The sequence below is a fragment of the Cetorhinus maximus genome, chromosome 17, assembly GCF_964194155.1.
Source record: "Cetorhinus maximus chromosome 17, sCetMax3.hap1.1, whole genome shotgun sequence".
Classification (NCBI taxonomy): Eukaryota; Metazoa; Chordata; class Chondrichthyes; order Lamniformes; family Cetorhinidae; genus Cetorhinus; species Cetorhinus maximus.
The window spans coordinates 98,462,570-98,482,706 of NC_135895.1; the positions used below are offsets into that span (position 1 = coordinate 98,462,570).

At 41.2% G+C, this 20,137-nt stretch overlaps 2 protein-coding genes across 2 annotated transcripts in view; both read left to right on the forward strand.

Moving 5' to 3' along the window:
- kif14 (kinesin family member 14) overlaps positions 1 to 3,879 on the forward strand; it is a 90,218-nt gene extending 86,339 nt beyond the window's left edge. The window contains exon 29 of the mRNA XM_078561701.1: positions 1,789 to 3,879. Within this exon, the coding sequence (XP_078417827.1) occupies positions 1,789 to 2,183 (395 nt within the window). The 3' untranslated portion in view covers positions 2,184 to 3,879. The remainder of the gene's footprint in view (positions 1 to 1,788) is intronic.
- Positions 3,880 to 9,153: 5,274 nt separating this feature from the next.
- The window catches only part of LOC144692711 (adhesion G protein-coupled receptor D2), a 290,395-nt gene continuing 279,411 nt past the window's right edge, over positions 9,154 to 20,137 (forward strand). Inside the window, exons 1-2 of the mRNA XM_078561799.1 lie at positions 9,154 to 9,430; positions 19,302 to 19,943. Coding sequence (XP_078417925.1) covers positions 9,154 to 9,430; positions 19,302 to 19,943 — 919 coding nt within the window. The remainder of the gene's footprint in view (positions 9,431 to 19,301; positions 19,944 to 20,137) is intronic.

Below are 20,137 nucleotides of genomic sequence, written 5' to 3' on the forward strand. Positions count from 1 at the left end.
CCTTTTGCTTTCCTTCTTGCAGATAAATTTCCTAAATTGTAACTTTTTTCAAATTTGAAGCTGGACTCATTTGTTAAACTGCTTGCTCCCAACTACACAATCCAGCACCATTTATGATCTTATGTTGGAACAGAAATTATGCCTGGTTTTGACTTTTTATTTGTGATATGCAGAGCATTTTGTTAGTGAAATGTTATCATCGAAACACAGAAATTAAATTATATGTCTACTGTACACAGGGTCAGAATATGACTACTCCCCAATTTCTTGCTGTTGACCTCTACTATTTTAACAGGTTTTAAAAATAAAAACATCTGATTTATTATCTCTGTCGTTCTTGCCTTTTTCTTAAGATTTCTCCACTAAAGTCTCCATCACCATGCTGTCTTCATCAGGCAGGAGCAGGGAATAATAGTCCAGTGACTGCAGACCTGTTTCCTAAAAAGCTAGTTTTCCTCTAATGGTTCTAGGTGGTCATTTATGTCCATTTGTTTGGGGTCATGATTGAAAGTATTGTTTTATTTTGTGATTTGGGAATCGGTTTGGTTACTTTGTGATGCTATGGATAATCTTTCTGGCTTTATCTCCTGGAGTTTCACTTGTTTGCCCCACTACAAGGCTGACTTATTTGAACACTTCTTAAAATGTTCCGACTACATGTGTACAAGGTTTCATTCAATATAAAATATTCACAGCTTACCGGCTTTACTGCAGTTGGGTAAAATTCTAGGTTATTAGCAGACTGGATTCCATCATGAATCCAAGTGTGAAAATACATTTTTTTGTAAGTACGTGTGGTTAAGAATATGTTATTTAATGTTTAAGCTGTCAAGTATTACCTTCAGTCATATTATTACCTTTTCGACTTTAACACCTTTTAGTATAAGCTGTGCAATAGAATACCCAGTTTAAGATTACCACTTGTCTTTTAGTTACACTATCGACCACTCGAGATTATGCGGCATATCCACCATTTTCCTGATTCTTTTGCTTGATGGATAATTCCATGCATTCAGATAGGATGCATATGGGCTAAAACTAATGGTCAAGTTTATATACAGGTTGAATAATGCATTAGAGTGTGGCACACCCAGGATGCTGGGAATACAATATATATAAAATACATATAAGATTCAGCTTACTTAAACTGGGTAAGGAATAGGTTACCAAAAAGGCATTTAATCCCTTGTGGACAAATTCTAAGTGACCAGAATTTTAAAGACATAGAAAGTTAATGCCATGGAAAGAAGCCACTTCACATTTTGGATGAAAGTCTGGATGTACAATCCTCTGTGATCCGATCTTGTATGGGATGAAGTAAATTTTCAGAACATTCAGAGAATTTGGATTCTTGGCTAGAACTAAAACCCATGTGATTTATTCTCCCGTGCTTAAACAGTCTCAGGGTTTTTTAATCAACGATAATTAAAGGTACCAGGTATGAGAATATTGCACACTCTGTTAATGGACAGATACTCCTACTTCATTTGAGTCTCATTTGTTGAATGCCTTGTCTATGCATAAATTAATTGGTATTTAGAGCAAAGCCTCTGTATCCTTACTATTTTCCAGTTTAATCAACCTGCCCTGGTCCCCATATTTTGTCCTTTGCACTTTGTTTTAAATTTAGTATGGGAAGACAGTTCATTTTAAAACATTATGAACTAAAGGCTCAAATTCTCCTATTATGTCGCGGCATAACATTGCATTTTTACAGCCAGAAATTTGATCTTTGTTGCTGGAGAAGGAAAATCTTTAACTCTCTTTTTTTAAAATAAACCTTTGCAGGTGAAAATGCAGTCGATAAGCAGCTGAAGAAGTGCATAGAAATGGCTTGTTCCTCAATGTTGAATGTGGCTGGTAAATTTGATATGTTTTGGACTTCCTCACTTGATGAAGTGAATGCATCCTCAGCCAGAGAAAGCAAACTGGACAGGAAAGGACCTCAGTTATTGATCAGTGAAGTGGACTTGGCTGCCAACTCACTCCTTGACTTAATTGAACACCTCCAGAGTGAAAAGGGAAACTCGAGCTGTACTGATAATAATGAAAAGATTAAGGCTTCCACAAATGTTGACTCTTCTATTAGGTGTAACAGAGGAGTTAAGAAAGTTGTATACACACTCCAAGGAACAGCTTCAACTACTGAAGAACCTTCACCAACAACTGTACAATGGGTTTGAGAGATTATTAAATAATTATATTTGAGCAAACCTTTAAATTTATAAGATATAAAATATAATCACTTGGGCTTTGCAAGTTTACAAACTGATTGCAATATATTTTTAACTTTAGCCAAATATTGTTTTTATCATTGATCTCCATTATTATTTTTGTATACTCTAGGTACTGTAAATGCACCCTTTTCTTGGTTGTAAGATGTACTTTCTTTCTGGGACTACTGCAAACCTCAAAGTAAAACATTAGTAAAGCACTTGCTGGCTAGAAAACCTTGTAGTAACGTGAAGTAATATCCCATCTTGTATGGAACTTTAAGACCTTGGTGCCTCTGCTTCATTGTGTAGCCAAAATTGGAAGCTTGCTGTATAATGATCTGAAGGGAGGGTCCTGCATCAACGGAGTCTGAATCAGTGCTTTGGTGGTACTGGTCACATGTGCCACTAAGCTTGTGTTTTTGTGATCTGGTGTTGATAATGGTTTGGAAAAGTTCTGAACACCACACAACTTCAAATTCACTAGTTTTGTTTAATTTTGCTGGATTGCAATGAAAGATTAAATTCCTGCTTTTGCTGACAACTATTTTAGTTGCAATTATTAGTTTAAAATCAACCTTCAAGCTCATACCTACTTCTCCCAAACTAAAACGAGAAACATTCAAACACAGAATCCAGTTTGGAGCAGTACAAAAGAACAGCATCTGCTCTTGGCTAAATCACAGTCATGTCTTCCAGCTGCTTCAGTAATGTGAGTTAGGTAACATTGTTATCTGAGACTTCCACAGAGGTCATTATTATTTTAGATAGAAAACACAAAAGTAATATGTCTGCCTTAGTACCTAAAAGAATTGTGGACAAAGCTGCTGTCAATGATATCTTCCTTACAACCATATTGCACCATTCTGCTCTGTTCCTTGAATTGGAAACAATCATCGATGCAATGGGTTTCCATCCTGACTATTTGCATCAGCTGAGTCTAATGGAATAAATGATTACATTTTTTTTCTGTTGTAAAATTATTGCATGGAATGGGTTTGGAACATCTCAAACTATTGCCAGAGACCACATCATAAAATTGACTGTAATTTGCAATGTCTGAATAAGGCCCCTGAGAATGGTCAATATAGCAAATGAGAAAATTTGACTAGTTGTGTGGTAGATGGGTGCTGTTATGTTGGGTGCATTTTTCAAAGTAAAGGAAACTTTACGGCTGGTCACTCAGTCTTTAAGACTGGAACTGAGTGATGAAATATGTCCAAATAACATTTCCTGGCGATGAAGAGGAAATTTATGCCACTTAAAAGGTTATGCTTGATGTATTTTTTTGAAGTACAAAGGAAGTATAATATGGTGAGAATGGAGCCTATGAATTTAAATTGGCTATACAGTTATTGTGTTTTTCTATTTTGTAGGAGTTTGTTGAATAAAAATAATTCTATATGGTTAGACTGGCAAATGCCAGGCTAGCAGAATATAAATTAGCAATTGACTTTGTTCGGTCTAGAAATAATAAAAACAAAAGTGATGAGTTGCACAAGCATCAGATTTACTGCAGCAATAAAGACAATGTTATTTATTTGCACCTCGACTATTGACTTTACTGATCTGTATTTAAAAAGTGCCTTGTTTCTTTGCGATCATGTCATTCTAAGTAAAGGGAAGAGCAGCAATATTTTTAAATAAACTATTGTTTTTGCCCTAATGCTAAGACTCCTTTTTAAATTCTTTGTACTTATCAATTTAACAAATCATGCATGAGGAGAAATGCTTGATATTAAATGTTCATTATTAAGGACAATATAGTGGTAGATTAATATTTTACTTGTGATATGAGTAACCAATCCTGACACTTATGAGGAGCTGGTAACTGATCATCTGGCAATTGCTTCCCTCATCCACTTCCACCACCCCCCTGCCCCGCCATGCGCCCACCCCCTCACACACACACACCAATGATGTTGCCTCTGGAGCCTTCCAAGGATCTATACTTGATCCCCTCCTGTTCCACATCTACGTGCTGTCCCTCAAAAACATTATCCAAAGACATGATGTGGGGTTCTGCATGTATACCAATAACACCTAACCTAACTCTTCCTTACCACCGTGGCTTTCAGCCCCTTTGTTGTCGGACTGCTTGTCCAACACCCAGTCCTGTATAAGCAGAAATTTTCTCCAATTAAGAAAGAAAATAAAGTCTTGCACTTATAGAACACTTTTCACAACCTCAGGACATCCAAAGCTCTCTACAGTCACTGAACTACTTTTGAAGTGTGCAGTTCACTGTTGTACTGCAGGGAATGTTGCAGTCACTTTGTGCACAGCAAGCTCCCACAAACAGCAATATGGCAATGACCAGATAATTGGTATTTTATGGAGTTGATTGAGGGATAAATATTTCCCAGGACAACAGGGATAACTCCCCTGTTCTTCAAAATAGTGCTATAGGATCTTTTACATCTACTTTAGCAGATGGGGCCTCGGTGCAAGACCTCATTCAAATTCTGAGAGTACAGCATTCCCTCAGCACTGTGCTGGAGTTTCAAACGAGATTTTTAGTCTTTAAGAGTGGGATTTAAACCTACAAACTTCTGACTCAGAAGTGAGTTTGTGACCAACTTGAGCCATGGCTGACAGTCATTAAAAATTAGGAAAACCAAAGTCATTGTCTTTGGCACCCACCACAAACTGTTCGCTATCCATTGATTCCATGCCACAGATCCACAATTGCCTTGGACTGAACAAGCCTGCTTAGATCCTTCGTTTCCAGTTTGAGTCTCTGCATAGTACTCCATCACACAGGTTGTTTACTTTCATCTCTGTAATATCACCCATCTTGGCACTTGCCTCAGTCCATCTGCTGCTGAAACGTTCACCCATTTTTTATCATCTATATACTTGACCATTCCAATGACTTCTGACCAATACTCAATTCAGAACTCTGATGCCCATATCCTAACTCGCACCAAGACCCATTCACATATCACTCCTTTGCTTGCTGACCTAAATTGGCTCCCAATCATCAAATTTAAAATTCTCATCCTTGCATCCAGATCCTTTTGTCAGCTCACTCCTTCCTATGTCTGTAACCCCCTCCAGCCTATAACCTGAAAACTTGGTGTTTCTCAAACTCTAGTGTCTTCAGTTTCGTAAAGTCCCCTTGTCCCTCGATTGATGGCTGTGCCATCAGCTGTTTAGGCCCTACACTCAGGAATTCCATCCCTAAATCTCTCCCCCTTTAAGACACTGCCTCTTTGGACAAGTTTTCAAAAATTTCTAAATATTTCCTTCAGTTCATTGTAAATTTTTGGACTGTGTCTTTGAAGCACTTTGCAACTTTTTTTTTATTGTTAAAGGCACTGTATAAATGCAAATTTTTCTAAGTATCAACCTTCTGAACACTCTTTAAAGTCTGTTTTATGCTCAAATCCTAGTTTGGATTTCAGCATATAATTCAGACTGCTGCAACTATTCACTGTTAAGAAAGCAGTGTTTCTACCTAGACCATCTACCTTTTTGGTTAAGTATAAAAGATCCTGTAGCACTGCTCAAACAGCAGCAGTCATTTCTCCCAATGTCCCTCAAACAATAGCAATATATTAACTGGTTATTCTTTTTGCTTGCTGTTTGTGAGAGCTTACTAAATCGAAATTTATAGTAGATTTTTGCCTTACTTAACTATAACGGCAATTCAGAAATAAACCATAGTTAGGATATTTCAAGGATGTGGTAGGCAGTATATTAATGCAAGTTACTTTTTTAACATTTCTCCATACTGCCTCCTTGTCATTTATCTTGTAAGAAAGTATAGGAGTGTGTCTAGTGATGTGATCGGTGACTTGAATACATTGTTTGGCACTGGTTACCTGCATTATATATTTTAAAAGCGTTTGGATTGTAGCAGCTATGATCGCCTTTAACTTAAGTTCAAAACCAGTGAATTTGTATGCATGATCCAGTACTGCAAATGGCAAGTATCTGGGAAAATTAGATGATATGAACACAAAAACAGTGGTCAACTCTGCCGACCAGTTGGTTTTAGAAAAATGGAACTCTAACTTGTCGAGGGTGAATGGCAACTCTCAAACACCATCTCTTACCTTCCCCTAGACCACAACCCCACCATCAAACATCAAGTCGTCATTTCTCAGACTGTCACTGACCCCCATCTCAACTGGAGATCTTCCCTGCAAGGCCTCCAGCCTTGTAGTCTCCCAGCATCCCTTCCATCCCCCCGCCTCCCCCTAGATCCATTTCTACCTCCTGCCCAAATCCCACAATCGGGACTGCCCCAGTAGACCCATTGTCTTAGCCTGTTCTCACCCACAGAATTTATTTCCTGTTATCTTCACTTTCTTTTCTCCCCTTGTCCAGTCTCTTCCCACCTGCACAACAACATCCCTGCCACTTCATCACTTTACAATTTCCTGCCCCTCACTGTTTCCTCTCCACTTAATGTCCATTCCCTCTACATCTCCATCCCTCAATGGGATGGCTCGCTGGCCGCCGGCTTCTTCATTGAACAGAGGCCCAATCAGCCTCGATCCACCACCACCCTCCTCGGCCTAGCTGAACTTGTTATGTTTGAGCTTATATTTAGAGGAATTGAGTGGAGTCAAAAGTGTTGCTATGGGAACTCAAATGGATCTGAATTTTGCTTGCCTATTTCTGGGATAAGTCGGACATTTTTTTTGTTTCAATCCAGCACAATCTTACACTTATTCACCTCTTTCTGGTATATTGATGACCATATCTGTGCTGCTTCCTGCTCTCACCCAAACTGGAAAATTTCTCTCACTCTTCCCTTCCTCCTGTCAACTCCCTCATGTCCTTTTTCAGAAGTAAGGCAGTCAGCCAATAACTACTCTAGCTACATTTTATTACACTTCTAACCACCCCTGATCCTCCAATCTAAGGACTGAATTCCAATCTCTCCATTTCTCTATATCCGTTGCATCTGTCCTGACGATGCCACCTTCCACACCAGTGTACAGCCTTCCTTTTCCTGAAGCTGATCTTGAACTTGTGGTCACCTGCCATTTTAATTCTCATCCCACTCCCATGCTGACCTCTCTTTCCTCAGCCCTTCCACACTGTTCCAAGGAAGCTGAAGGTGCAGCACCTTCATCTTTTGATCAGTGTTGAAGGCTATCAGGTACCTAAAATTCAATAATTTCAGATGGTAACCACAGCTCCCTTTTTTCTTTGGGCCAATGATGCTGTTAGCATTTTCAGCACTTCTAGACCCATCTTTTTTTTTTCATTTGTCCCATTACCAGTCCCTTTTGCTTGCGTCATCATTCCACTGGTCGTTTCCTAATTTGTCCCTTCCACCCCTCTACATTTTACTTGCCCCTACTTGAAAACTGCTACATCTCTAACTCTTGCCAGTTGTAATGAAAGCCCAACAACTTGAAACGTTGACTCTGTTTCTGCCAGACCTGTTTATCAGCGTTTTCTGTTTTTTATTACAGATTTCAATCCTATATTAAAAAAAAAACTATTTTTGCCTGACATATATAGATTTCACAGCCTGTGCCTGTTACTGGACATGTGAGGTTAATTATGTTCAGCTCATGCATCTATGTTGCTTCTTCAAACTTGCCCTTTAAAAGTAACGGACCATTGTTTCACTCTTCCTTTTAACCTGTCTTGCTACTTAAATATAAGTGCTCCTGATAGGTTAATTTGGTTGCCAATCAGCAGCAGTGCTATCTGGATAGGCTGCTGTATGAGGTGTGTGTGTGTATGCATTCTTTATTCCTCGATTAAATGTTTTTTTTAGTTAAGTACTTTACACCGACGGGAAGCCCTGGATCCCAAGTATGGATTGTACATTAGGTTAGGACATACCCCACCCCCTCGCATGAAAGACGTTTACAAACACCCTTCTGCTGCTGGGACTCCAGTTTGTGCAATTGTCACAAGAGTGTTGGAGTTGAAAATGAAAACCAGCGTTTGGAGAAGCGGCGTTTGAACTGGTGAAAGAGAAACGAGCGGCGGATCAGACAGGCGGGGGGTCGAGAGACACGGACCGAGGGGCATCGAGAACATTGACTTATCCGGCTCCACTTCGAGACATATGCGAGGGAAATGACCAATGGCCCGGGATTCCTTCTGGCTTGCACATCGGTATTATTTCGGCAACTGGTAGGAGCTGGGGCAACACGGCACCAAGTCACCTTTGCATTCCCCCCCTTTTTAATTCATGCCAACTTTGGGACGGTTCAAAGATTAGCTTTCCATGCACCCTCTGGTAATGTGTAGATTCAGAACTGGGTGGGTGACTTTTGTGAGGTTGAGTTTACAATCAATGCGTTTAGTTCTGATTTCAAATCTCTAATGTTATCTAGTCATACAATAAAACGAGTTGAAACGCAGTAAGTGAACATTAAATAGATCTGTTGCCTTTTGTGTAGTCTGGAAATACTTTTTAAACTGTGAAATGGATGGTAAATCCTCTGTTGCTTAGTGTGCGCGGCTACAGATGAAATAACAGTAGAGGTTTATTTCGGTATTAATTTGTCGCAGTGTCCCGCACAGTCCTGTATGACAGAGAAGACACATGGGGAATGAATTTGCCTGTTCATTAACGCCAAAGGTCTAGGGATGCAATGCTGATTACTTTATCTTTTTAAAACGCCACAATTGTCCCATTGTACGTTAAAGCCGGTTGAGCTCAAACAAACCGTTTGGATGTTGTTGTTTTTACCAGCCCCCCAACCCCAACCAGGAATAGGCACATGGGGAGTGATTCTTTTCTTTTCGACGAGTGTTGTAAGTGAAACGATTTTTTTTTACAGATATTGCCAAGTATCAGGTCTGCTGACCCTCCAATTCCAGATGAAATCTTGTATTTATTTATTTTTTTTTGCTTTTATCCGCAGTTTTTCTGTGTCGGTGGCATGCTTGCAGGTCAGTACATTCCAGCATCGCAAAGAAACATTTTACACTCACTCGTTAACAGTTGATCACAAAAATGTCTCATCTCCCCCCCACCACCCTCTCACTACCCCTCCCAGAATCACAGCTGATATTACAGGACAGGAGATGTTTCGTTTACCGGAATTACTATTATGAGTATGTACCCGAACAGCTGCAGTGGACAGTAGCAGAGAGACTGTGCCGGCAAAGGTTTGGGTTTCTGACCGCCATCGGGACAATTGAAGATAACCAGAGACTGACCAGCTTCATGCAATCGCTGAGGGTGACGAAAGCACTGTGGATTGGTGCTAAAGTAAAAGAAGCTGGCCCTGGTGAGATATAATATAGTCACCTCATCAACTTTACTTTATCAAATCTGTTTATTAAGAATAATTCCCCAATTAATACTGGATCCTATCACTTTGAGGCCATCGAATATAATTGCCCTATTTAACATTTTCATCCCTTTTGGATACAATAGCGCAAAACGCAGTAACCTTTACTGAGTGCACTTGCTGGGAATTTAAACAGATTATATACTGAAAATTTCAAGGGTACTTTCTGTTAAAAAGCACCAACAACAATTTGCATTTATATAGCACCTTTCACCTAGTAAACCATTATAGGGCAGCAAGAATGACAAATGTTGCCTGGAGAGCAAATGTTCAGAGAACATTCGCTTTGTAAGGGAGTAATGCAGCCATGCCCATGACCTAATGTGCCTGAAGATACTTTCAGCATTGGGTAGCATTGAGAGTCTGAACCTGAGACCTTACTTTTCTGTTTTCCCATCTACTCACTGAATAATTTCACTGAGTTATTGTTTAGGGTGATGTTGATGATTGGCAATGGTTCATAGCAAAGTGACAAGGGTGATTCTGGGGTGTGGCACTTTAAATATGAGGGGAGACTTTTAAAGCGGAATTTGGTTTATTTAGAGAAAACAATTGAAGTTTGACATATTCCAGATCTTAAAATTACTGCATAGCAGAGATAATGTAGATGTAAATTGACTGTTTAACTGATAAATTGTGAGCACAGAGAAAGAGTGCAGGGATTAAGGTTAAGATGCTTCTAGCAAACCCAGAAATTGAGGAAAGATATTTTTTCATAGAGCTGTGAAAATGTAGAGTAGATTGCCAGAAAAACTATTTAACAATGTTGATTGTAATTCCCAATCTCACAGTGCTATGTGTAGATTGAGAGGACCAAGTACTCCATGGACTATAATGGTACCAGATTGCTACTGGATATGTTGTCTATGGACACACAAAATCGGGGTGGATTAGTTGAGATATAGGGATAGGTGAATATTCTGGGGTTTTGTTTGATTACGTTTTGAGAGTAGGGTGTTATTTTGCAGCATTTTCTCTTAGTGGATTAAATAAGTAGAATAAAATCTGTGATGGCCAATGGAAATATTTGGGGCTGATTTGATTTGCCTTTCTCCATGTCTTCCTGTGTTTTTGTGTTATGCACTGCGATGAATGGAGTTTCTGCCTCATTCTTAAATTCACAAGCTTTTAGAAATTCTTCCAGAACTATTCTGTTTCCCCCTTCCTTGATGCCAATACTGACAATTTATTTAACAATATATTGATTTTTAGATTGTTATCTTAATGATGCTGTGTTAAGGGGATACAAAAGAGAGTCAACAAAGTATCGGTTATGTAATGAGTAAATTGCATTAGAACAATAGTACAAGCTTAATAAATCATTGACGGGTTAGATGAAAAAGAATAGGAGAAGGCATGTGTGGGGGCAAAAAACCAGCATAGACTTGTTGGACTGAATGGCCTGCTTCTGAACTTTAAATCTGATGTAAGACTATGGCTGAGATTTAATGGACCCGCTGGAGTGGGCATGATAGCGGGGGCTAGGGGAATTGCCAGGAGTATCCACTTCCAATTCCTGGAGTTGGGAGAACTGTCCCCACTTCAGTGGGGTGGTGGGGGAATGGGACAGGACTGGTGGGAAGGGCCTGACGTGGGAAACTCTCTTCGAGTTATCAACAGTCACAGATTGCAACTCTTTCGAGTACAATCACAGTTCTTGGTTTCTGGGAGTGGGACATGAACCCACAACCCTCTGATTCAAAGGCGAGGGTGCTATGAACTGAGCCACAGCTGATACCTCCCCCTGATGTGGGAAACTCTTTCGAGTTATCAACAGTCACAGATTGCAACTCTTTCGAGTACAATCACAGTTCTTGGTTTCCGGGAGTGGGACATGAACCCACAACCCTCTGATTCAAAGGCGAGGGTGCTATGAACTGAGCCACAGCTGACACCTCCCCCTGACGTGGGAATCCAGCCCACTGGCAGTAGGATGTCAATTAAGCCACTTAAAGTCAATTCTCAATTATCCGAGTCTATTGGAATTTAATGATGGCTCAGAAGCTCACACAGGTCTCCGTGGCTCCCAAAGGCTGCCCAGCAAACCCTGTCCAGTTTGCCTATGATCTACCAGGGGGGCCCATCATTCACAGGTGCCTGATTGAGGGACCCCAAAGTCAGCAAGAGTTGGGGGGGAGGGGAGGGGTGGTGGAGGGAGTGGCACTGAAAGCCATGTCCTTGCATCTGACCCCCCCCCCTCCCCAATCTCACCAGCAACCCCCATTTGCCTCACTCACAAGTCTCCAGCGATCCAGTGGCAATCCCTGGTGAAGCCCTTGGGCACCTGGTCTCAGTGGCACTTGCTGGCAACAGAAGCCTGTCAGCCGTCAGCTTTCGAGGGTGGCATTTCTGCTCTACTGGGGACTTCATCCAATGCGAGGTCCTACGGTGTCTTGGTAAGTGCCTGCATACCATATAATTGCATCGGGTCTTCCAGAGAAAAGTGGCGTGGGGTTCCAGTAGGGGAGTCCCCCGTCGCTAGCGCTAAATCCCAGCCTATGTCTCAAGGCTGTTGACAAGAGTATTATGAAATAAAATTTGGCATGGTGACAATCATTTGACTCTGTACATTTCAGTTAAACTGTTTGGATTTTGGGTGTGTGATCAGTTGTTGAGATGAATATCTCAGCTGCAATTGTAACATCCAGTCTTGTTTAACATGTTTAGCAGGGAAGGAAGCCATTTGGTCCATCATGCCTGTGTTGGCCCTTTCAAAGAGCTAGCCAATTACTCCCACTCCCTTGCTCTTTCTTCATAGTTCAGCAAATGTTTCTTTTGGAGGTTTATATTCAATTGCTTCTGCTATCCTAACTGGCAGTGCGTTCCAGATCATAACAACATTGCTTAAATATGCTCCTCATTTCCCCCCGGATCTATTGTCAATTATCTTAAATCTGCGTCCCTCTGGTTCATGACCCTCCTGCCAGTGCTAAATTTCCCCTTCACCTTCTTTGGTCTAAGGAGAAGTTTCTCCATCCTCTTCTCTGTTGTTTAATTGTTTGTGTGATGAGCACTTACTGTTGGCATTCCTGATGGTGCTCACAATTTGTTTTATGCAGTCTGATGTGCACATAAAAATTTCATCAAAATTAGTAGGTGAATAAAACAAGAACATTTGTTTCAATCAGAGTTTAATTGTTGATGAGTCAATGTAAAAAGCTATCCATAATATTGTTGTGCCATCTTTGAATTCTCATTCATCTCATTGTTTAGCATTAATCTGCACATTCCCTCCCAAAAAGCATTAAGTTAGAAATTGATGCCTTAATCATCATTAAACTAAAATTTATGACATGCTATGCTATTGGAACATGGAATGAAGCAGGGAATTATTGCTCTTCAGGCAAAGGGATAATTGAAGTAGAACAATCTCCAAACAGCACCAAAGCTGTAATGTGTACTTGGTAATGCCTGTTTACATCCTGTTTTGTAACACAGCTTTAAACAGATGGTATTTTTTCCAACAAGTTGTTCTTAGTATTTATTGCACGGGAATATTAGATTCTGTGGCATCCCATCATCTTTCACAGGCAGGTTGATACAAATGATCTTGGCTGAGATGTAACGTTTTTAAAAATGAAGAAGGTAGTGGGTGTTAATTAGAGGAGTAGAGTCTCAGGGGGGAGATTTACTGAATGCACTGTCTTCGTGATCCATGTTGCAAACAACACCCCATCCCTCAAGACAAAAACAGAATTACCTGGAAAAACTCAGCAGGTCTGGCAGCATCGGCGGAGAAGAAAAGAGTTGACGTTTCGAGTCCTCATGACCCTTCAGCAGAACTGAGTGAAGTTAGGAGAGGGCTGAAATATAAGCTGGTTTAAGGTGGGGTGGAGGGGGGGGGGGGGGGGGGGGGGGGTGTTGGGGGAGAGAAGTTGGGCCGGTGGGGTGGTTGTAGGGGCAAGCAAGCAGTGATAGGAGCAGATAATCAAAAGATGTTACAGACAAAGGAACAGGGAGGTGTTAAAGGTAGTGATATTATCTAAGAGAATGTGCTAATTAAGAATGGATGGCAGGACACTCAAAGTACAGCTCTAGTGGGGGTGGGGTGGAAAGACTGACAGGGTATTATAGATATAGATTTAAAAATAATGGAAATAGGTGGGAAAAGAAAAATCTATATAAATTATTGGAAAAAACAAAAGGGAGGGGGAAGAAACGGAAATGGAGGTGGGGATGGGGGAGGGAATTTAAGATCTAAAGTTGTTGAATTCAATATTCAGCCCAGAAGGCTGTAAAGTGCCTAGTCGGAAGAACTGGAGGAACAGTTTGCGTTGGGCTTCACTGGAACAATGCAGCAAGCCAAGGACAGACATGTGGGCAAGAGAGCAGGGTGGAGTGTTAAAATGGCAAGCGACAGGGAGGTTTGGGTCTTTATTGCGGACAGACCCCAGGTGTTCTGCAAAGCGGTCGCCCAGTTTGCGTTTGGTCTCTCCAATGTAGAGGAGACCGCATTGGGAGCAACGAATGCAGTAGACTAAGTTAGGGGAAATGCAAGTGAAATGCTGCTTCACTTGAAAGGAGTGTTTGGGCCCTTGGACGGTGAGGAGAGAGGAAGTGAAGGGACAGGTGTTGCATCTTCTGCGTGGGCATGGGGAGGTGCCATAGGTGGGGGTTGAGGAGTAGGGGGTGATGGAGGAGTGGACCAGGGTGTCCCGGAGGGAACGATCCCTACGGAATGCCGCCAGGGGGGTGAAGGGAAGATGTGTTTGGTGGTGGCATCATGCTGGAGTTGGTGGAAATGGCGGAGGATGATCCTTTGAATGCGGAGGCTGGTGGGGTGATAAGTGAGGACAAGGGGGACCCTATCATGTTTCTGGAAGGGAGGAGAAGGCGTGAGGGCGGATGCGCAGGAGATGGGCTGGACACGGTTGAGGGTCCTTCTTCCTTAACTGAGGTTTTCCACCCACGGTCGTTGACAGGGCCCTCAACCGTGTCCGGCCCATCTCTCGTGCATCCTCACGCCTTCTCCTCCCTCCCAGAAACATGATAGGGTCCCCCTTGTCCTCACTTATCACCCCACCAGCCTCCGCATTCAAAGGATCATCCTCTGCCATTTCCGCCAACTCCAGCATGATGCCACCACCAAACACATCTTCCCTTCACCCCCCCGGCGGCATTCCGTAGGGATCGTTCCCTCCCGGACACCCTGGTCCACTCCTCCATCACCCCCTACTCCTCAACCCCCACCTATAGCACCTCCCCATGCCCACGCAGAAGATGCAACACCTGCCCCTTCACTTCCTCTCTCCTCACCGTCCAAGGGCCCAAACACTCCTTTCAAGTGAAGCAGCATTTCACTTGCATTTCCTCTAACTTAGTCTACTGCATTCATTGCTCCCAATGCGGTCTCCTCTACATTGGAGAGACCAAACGCAAACTGGGCGACCGCTTTGCAGAACACCTGCGGTCTGTCCGCAAGAAAGACCCAAACCTCCCTGTCGCTTGCCATTTTAACACTCCACCCTGCTCTCTTGTCCACATGTCTGTCCTTGGCTTGCTGCATTGTTCCAGTGAAGCCCAACGCAAACTGTTCCTCCAGTTCTTCCGACTAGGCACTTTACAGCCTTCTGGGCTGAATATTGAATTCAACAACTTTAGATCTTAAACTCCCACCCCCATTTCTGTTTCTTCCTCCTCCCTTTTGTTTTTTCCAATAATTTATGTAGATTTTTCTTTTCCCACCTATTTCCATTATTTTTAAATCTGTCACTATAATACCCTGTCAGTCTTTCCACCCCACCCCCACTAGAGCTGTACTTTGAGTGTCCTGCCATCCATTCTTAATTAACACATTCTCTTAGATAATATCACTACCTTTAACACCTCCCTGTTCCTTTGTCTGTAACATCTTTTGATTATCTGCTCCTATCACTGCTTGCTTGTCCCAACTACCACCCACCCCCCCAATTTCTCTCCACCCCCCCACCCCCCCCTCCCCCTGCCCCCGACCTTAAACCAGCTTATATTTCAGCCCTCTCCTAACTTCACTCAGTTCTGCTGAAGGGTCATGAGGACTTGAAACGTCAACTCTTTTCTTCTCCGCCGATGCTGCCAGACCTGCTGAGTTTTTCCAGGTAATTCTGTTTTTGTTTTGGATTTCCAGCATCCGCAGTAGTTTTTTGTTTTTATTCCCATCCCTCAAGCCCTGTTTCTAATCCACACAAATGATCTTCCAGAAATATGGCACATTAAATTCAATTCAAATAAGTGCAAGATGGTATGTGTTGAAGAGAAAAATGCCAACATGCTTAGTGACTAGTAGCACACTTAACACACCGAACCTTGCATACCCCCAAGTTTAATTGCTCCATGAATGCTGGTTGTGCCTTCAGCTGCCTAGATTCTTAAGTTGTGGAATTCCCTCCCTAAGGCTCACCATCTCATTGTATCTCTCTCTCCCTCTCTCCTCCTTTATGATCTGCCTCTTTGGTCAACTGCCCTAATATCTCCTTATGTGACTTGGTGTCAAATTTTGTTTCATAATTCTCCTGTGAAGCACCTTGGGAAGCTTTACTAAATTAAAAGCATTGTATAAATGCAAATTGTTGTTATAACAGTATTTGAATCCAACTGCAGCCTCTTACCTTTTGGTGAGCATATCTCTTTACATTTGAGCACATATTCAGATTTCTGCATCTACCCATTAAGCTAGTTACCTGCCAACGCTCATCTTGGTGCACTATGGCCTAAATTGCTGAACCAAATATAGGAGAGGCTGAAAGCAACCTGGGAGTAATAGTAGAATCAATGCTTACCATGTTCAGAGCAGCAATTAATAAAACAAATGGGATGCTACCGTTTATTGGTAAATTGGTAGAGTATAAATCTAGGGCACTCTGGCCAGGGCCCACCATGTATAATGGGCTTATTCTGGTATGAACATACGAACAAAGACCAGGAATAGGCCATTCTGCCCCTCGAGCCTGCTCCACCATTTAATAAGATCATGGCTGATCTGATAACTTCAAATCTGCATCCCATCCTACCCCCTGATCACAGTAAAACCTTAACTTCAGGACCAGGTGATTAAGTATAAACTGGTAAAAGGCAAGTTAGGACTAATGACAGGATAGGCTTCTTAAAAAGAACAGTCCAATGTTGGAAGGGTCTTTTGCATAGGGTAATGAGGATAAAAGCTCTGGAGTTGCTCAAGAGGCAGTTAGATCCAGTTACCGGAAAATCCTGTGTTACTGTGGAAGATTGATGATCTTGGGTTGAATGCCTGTACCTCCTCCCCTCCCCAATCTGCATTTATCCTTGTTAACTTTGTGAAATAAACCGCAAATAAAAAGCCATATTTTGGGTGCATCAATGCTATGGAACTCCAATAAATTGTACTACAGAACTATAGATGTGAATTTCCATTGCTTTGAGTTTCTGGTCTCTATGCTCTTTTATGTGGAGGCTCAAAGCAGAGGGCACATACCTTTTGGGGTAAAAGAAAAGTCAGAAGGCTAGTCATACTGGGTTAGTATTGCATATGTTATAATTGCTGGCTGTAGAGCAGCATTTGTGAAGGGGCTGGCAACAGATTTCTACTTTGTCCTCATGCATGAGGCACCACACTTTAGGAAGGATCTGAAGACTTTAGAGAGGGTATAGAAAAGATTTATGAGGGTGCTTGCAAGGATGAGGAACTTCAGTTATGTGGATGAATTAGAGAAGCTGGGTTGTCCTCCTTAGAGAAGAGAAGGTTGAATGAAAATTTGATAGAGTTGCTGAAAATCATGGGTGGTCTGGACAGAGCAGATAGGGAGAAACTGTTCCTGTTGGCGCAAAGTTCAAGAACCAGAGGACACCGATTTAAGGTGCTATGATGTGGCAGATGATGTGTGCCAGGCAGACCAACTCCATAAGGGAAACTTGGTTGTGCTATCACAACGGTTTTGCAGTTTGTATTTATTTAGAAAAAGATAAGTGCACTGAATTCAGAAGTAATAAGGCCAAGACCTTCAGAGATTTAAAAAAAATAAATTAAAATATTTATCAACAAAGTAAGAGACTTCAAGCACATACATAAGACTACAATTACTTACTTCTATAATAACTCCTAAAATTCCTAATTAATATGCCCCCAATCACACCCCCTTTAAAGCAACAGTCCAAAATAGATTTTAGATTTAAAACAGAACCAGCAAGTTAACACAATACCCACTTGACAGTGGAATTCCAAATGGCTTTTCCCCAACTTCAGTTTTGTTATTTAGCAGACTTATGCACAAATGGCTGGAGGCTTCATTAAGGCTATTTCACACATTCCTGTTAGATCTTACATGGCCTTTCCTCACATAGCCTTCCATTCTCCTTTATAAATGTTTCTCTTTTTAAATGCTTTGATTCCTTTGAAATCCAACAATCCCTTCATTTATCTAAAAATGCAAATCCCTTTGCACCTAACATGTTAAGACAGCATCCATGTTTCCTTATTAGCATGTCAAGCACCTGGCTCCTTTTGATGATTTCAAGCTTGCAGTCTACTTGACTCTAAATGTAAGTAAAATCACACAGACAGATCCAATTGTACTTACCCCCATAAATCTACTTAACGGTAAACCAGAAAAATATGAAAATTATTAAACATTTTCACAAAGGTAAATGGCAAAAGAAGCAAAGGCAACACAAGGAAGAACTTTTTGATGCAGTGAGTGGTTTGGATCTGGAATGCACTGCCTGAAAATGTGGTGGAAGCAGTCTCAATTATGCTTTCAAAAGGGAATTGGTTAAGCACCTGAAGAGAAAAAAAAAATGGTATTACGGGAAAGGGGTGGATGAGTAGGACTAGCTGAGTTATTCATGCAGAGAGCTGGAATGGACATGAGGTTGAATGGCCTCCTTCTGTGCAGTAGCCATTCTTTGATTCTATGATCCTTTACGAGAAAAGTTTTGAGTGAAGTAACTTTCAATGTTTCATGTGTAGATCTCTTCAGCTGAAACTGTAAGTGAAATAGAATCTAACTTGTCATGTAAGTAAACTAAAAGTATAATCCTCTGGACAGTGAAGTTCATCTACAAACTCTTTAATGTTCTTTAACTACATACATGTGTGTGCTGTTATTTTGGGGATGTTGACCTGTTTAATTGAAATGGGTCAAACCCTATGTATTATTAGGAGCAAACATGAGTTTTGACGATCAAAAGTTCCACTCTAAAATATCCATGGTAGACAGAACTTTTATCAAATGTGTGTATGTAACTTGCAGCATGTCATTAACATGAGCTTGATAATAATGTTAGTTATTAATGAACCTTTCTCAATATAAGTATTGTGTTTTTAAAAATCCCTATTATATGTTATTATGTTGTGTTCCCCTTTGATAAACTCAAAGTGTACGTAAGACTGAACAAAACCTTCGCATAAAAAAAAATTTAATTCAGTGCAGGGTGAAATATTGAACCTAGGCCAATTCATTCTGGATCAATCAACTCTCTTTAGATCATGGTTATTGCCATTAGCCAATTGTGTCTTATTCTCATGCCACTATAATTTCTTAATCAGATTACTGTGTGCCCTGTGTGCTGCAAAGTAAGTATTTTAAAGAGAACTTTTATTACATGGTAAGTACTTATCCTTGGATTAGTGAGAATTTTATGTCAGTTTAGTTTGTGATAAGCAGTACTTTACATTTATTAATACTTGATTTATTGTAAGCTAATGTGGCACAGCCTCTGAAAAAGGCTACTGCTATTTCAGTTAGCTTTTATTTGAGGTAAACCTACAAAAATGGAAAGAAGTGTTTGATGAAGGCACACCTGGCAATAAGCAAAATATGACAGCACAGTCGTTATTTATTCCCTTTCTGTTTAGGTACATTTGCTTCACACATTCTGACGTTTTCTGGAAGGACTGACACCAAATATGCTAAGCTTCTGAAGCAGTTCCCTCAGTTGCATTCGGTGACCATTTGTGCTCAAGTGCAATTCGACTCAACTTACGTGGGAGTTTCTACGGTCTTCTCCTATTCAATCCCGTCGTTCATCAACGAGTTCCAGCTCCGTGCTAACATTGTCCGTGGTCAGCAAATTCAGCTCGCGCTTCTTGTCCATGGCGTTCACAGTCCTTACTCGCAGGCTGTGGAGAATAATGGCAGGTGGCATCATCTCTGTGTGAGCTGGACCCGCCGTGGCGGTGGCTGGGCCATCGCAGCAGACGGATCTGTCATTTCATCTGGAGAACAACTTTACATTTCGGATGACATCGGAGCGGGTGGAGTCTTCATCATTGGCCAAGAGCAAGACACATTCGGTGGATCGTTTAAGAAGGATGAATCTTTTGTAGGGAATATTACACAGCTCCACATTTGGGATCGTGTTTTGAATGCCAGTGAGATCCAAGCTTTGGCAGAAAATTGTTTTGTTATTCCGCTGGGGTTATTTTTTCAGTGGAACTTGTCCACCTTTGAAATTGAACCAACGGTGCAGGTACACAAGGGATTTTCACAGTGTAAAGGTAATTTGTCAAAAAAAAAGTTTCTTGTTATTTTGCGGGATTGCATTTTTTCGAAGATTGGGTTATATGATGGAGGCTGTTTGGTGGACTGATATAGGATACATTCTGAGTGACGGGGTTTAGATTTTAGGAATTTTAATGTGCTTGAATGGCTGCAAAGCATTTCATCACAGGTTAGTGGCTCTGAGTGGTCG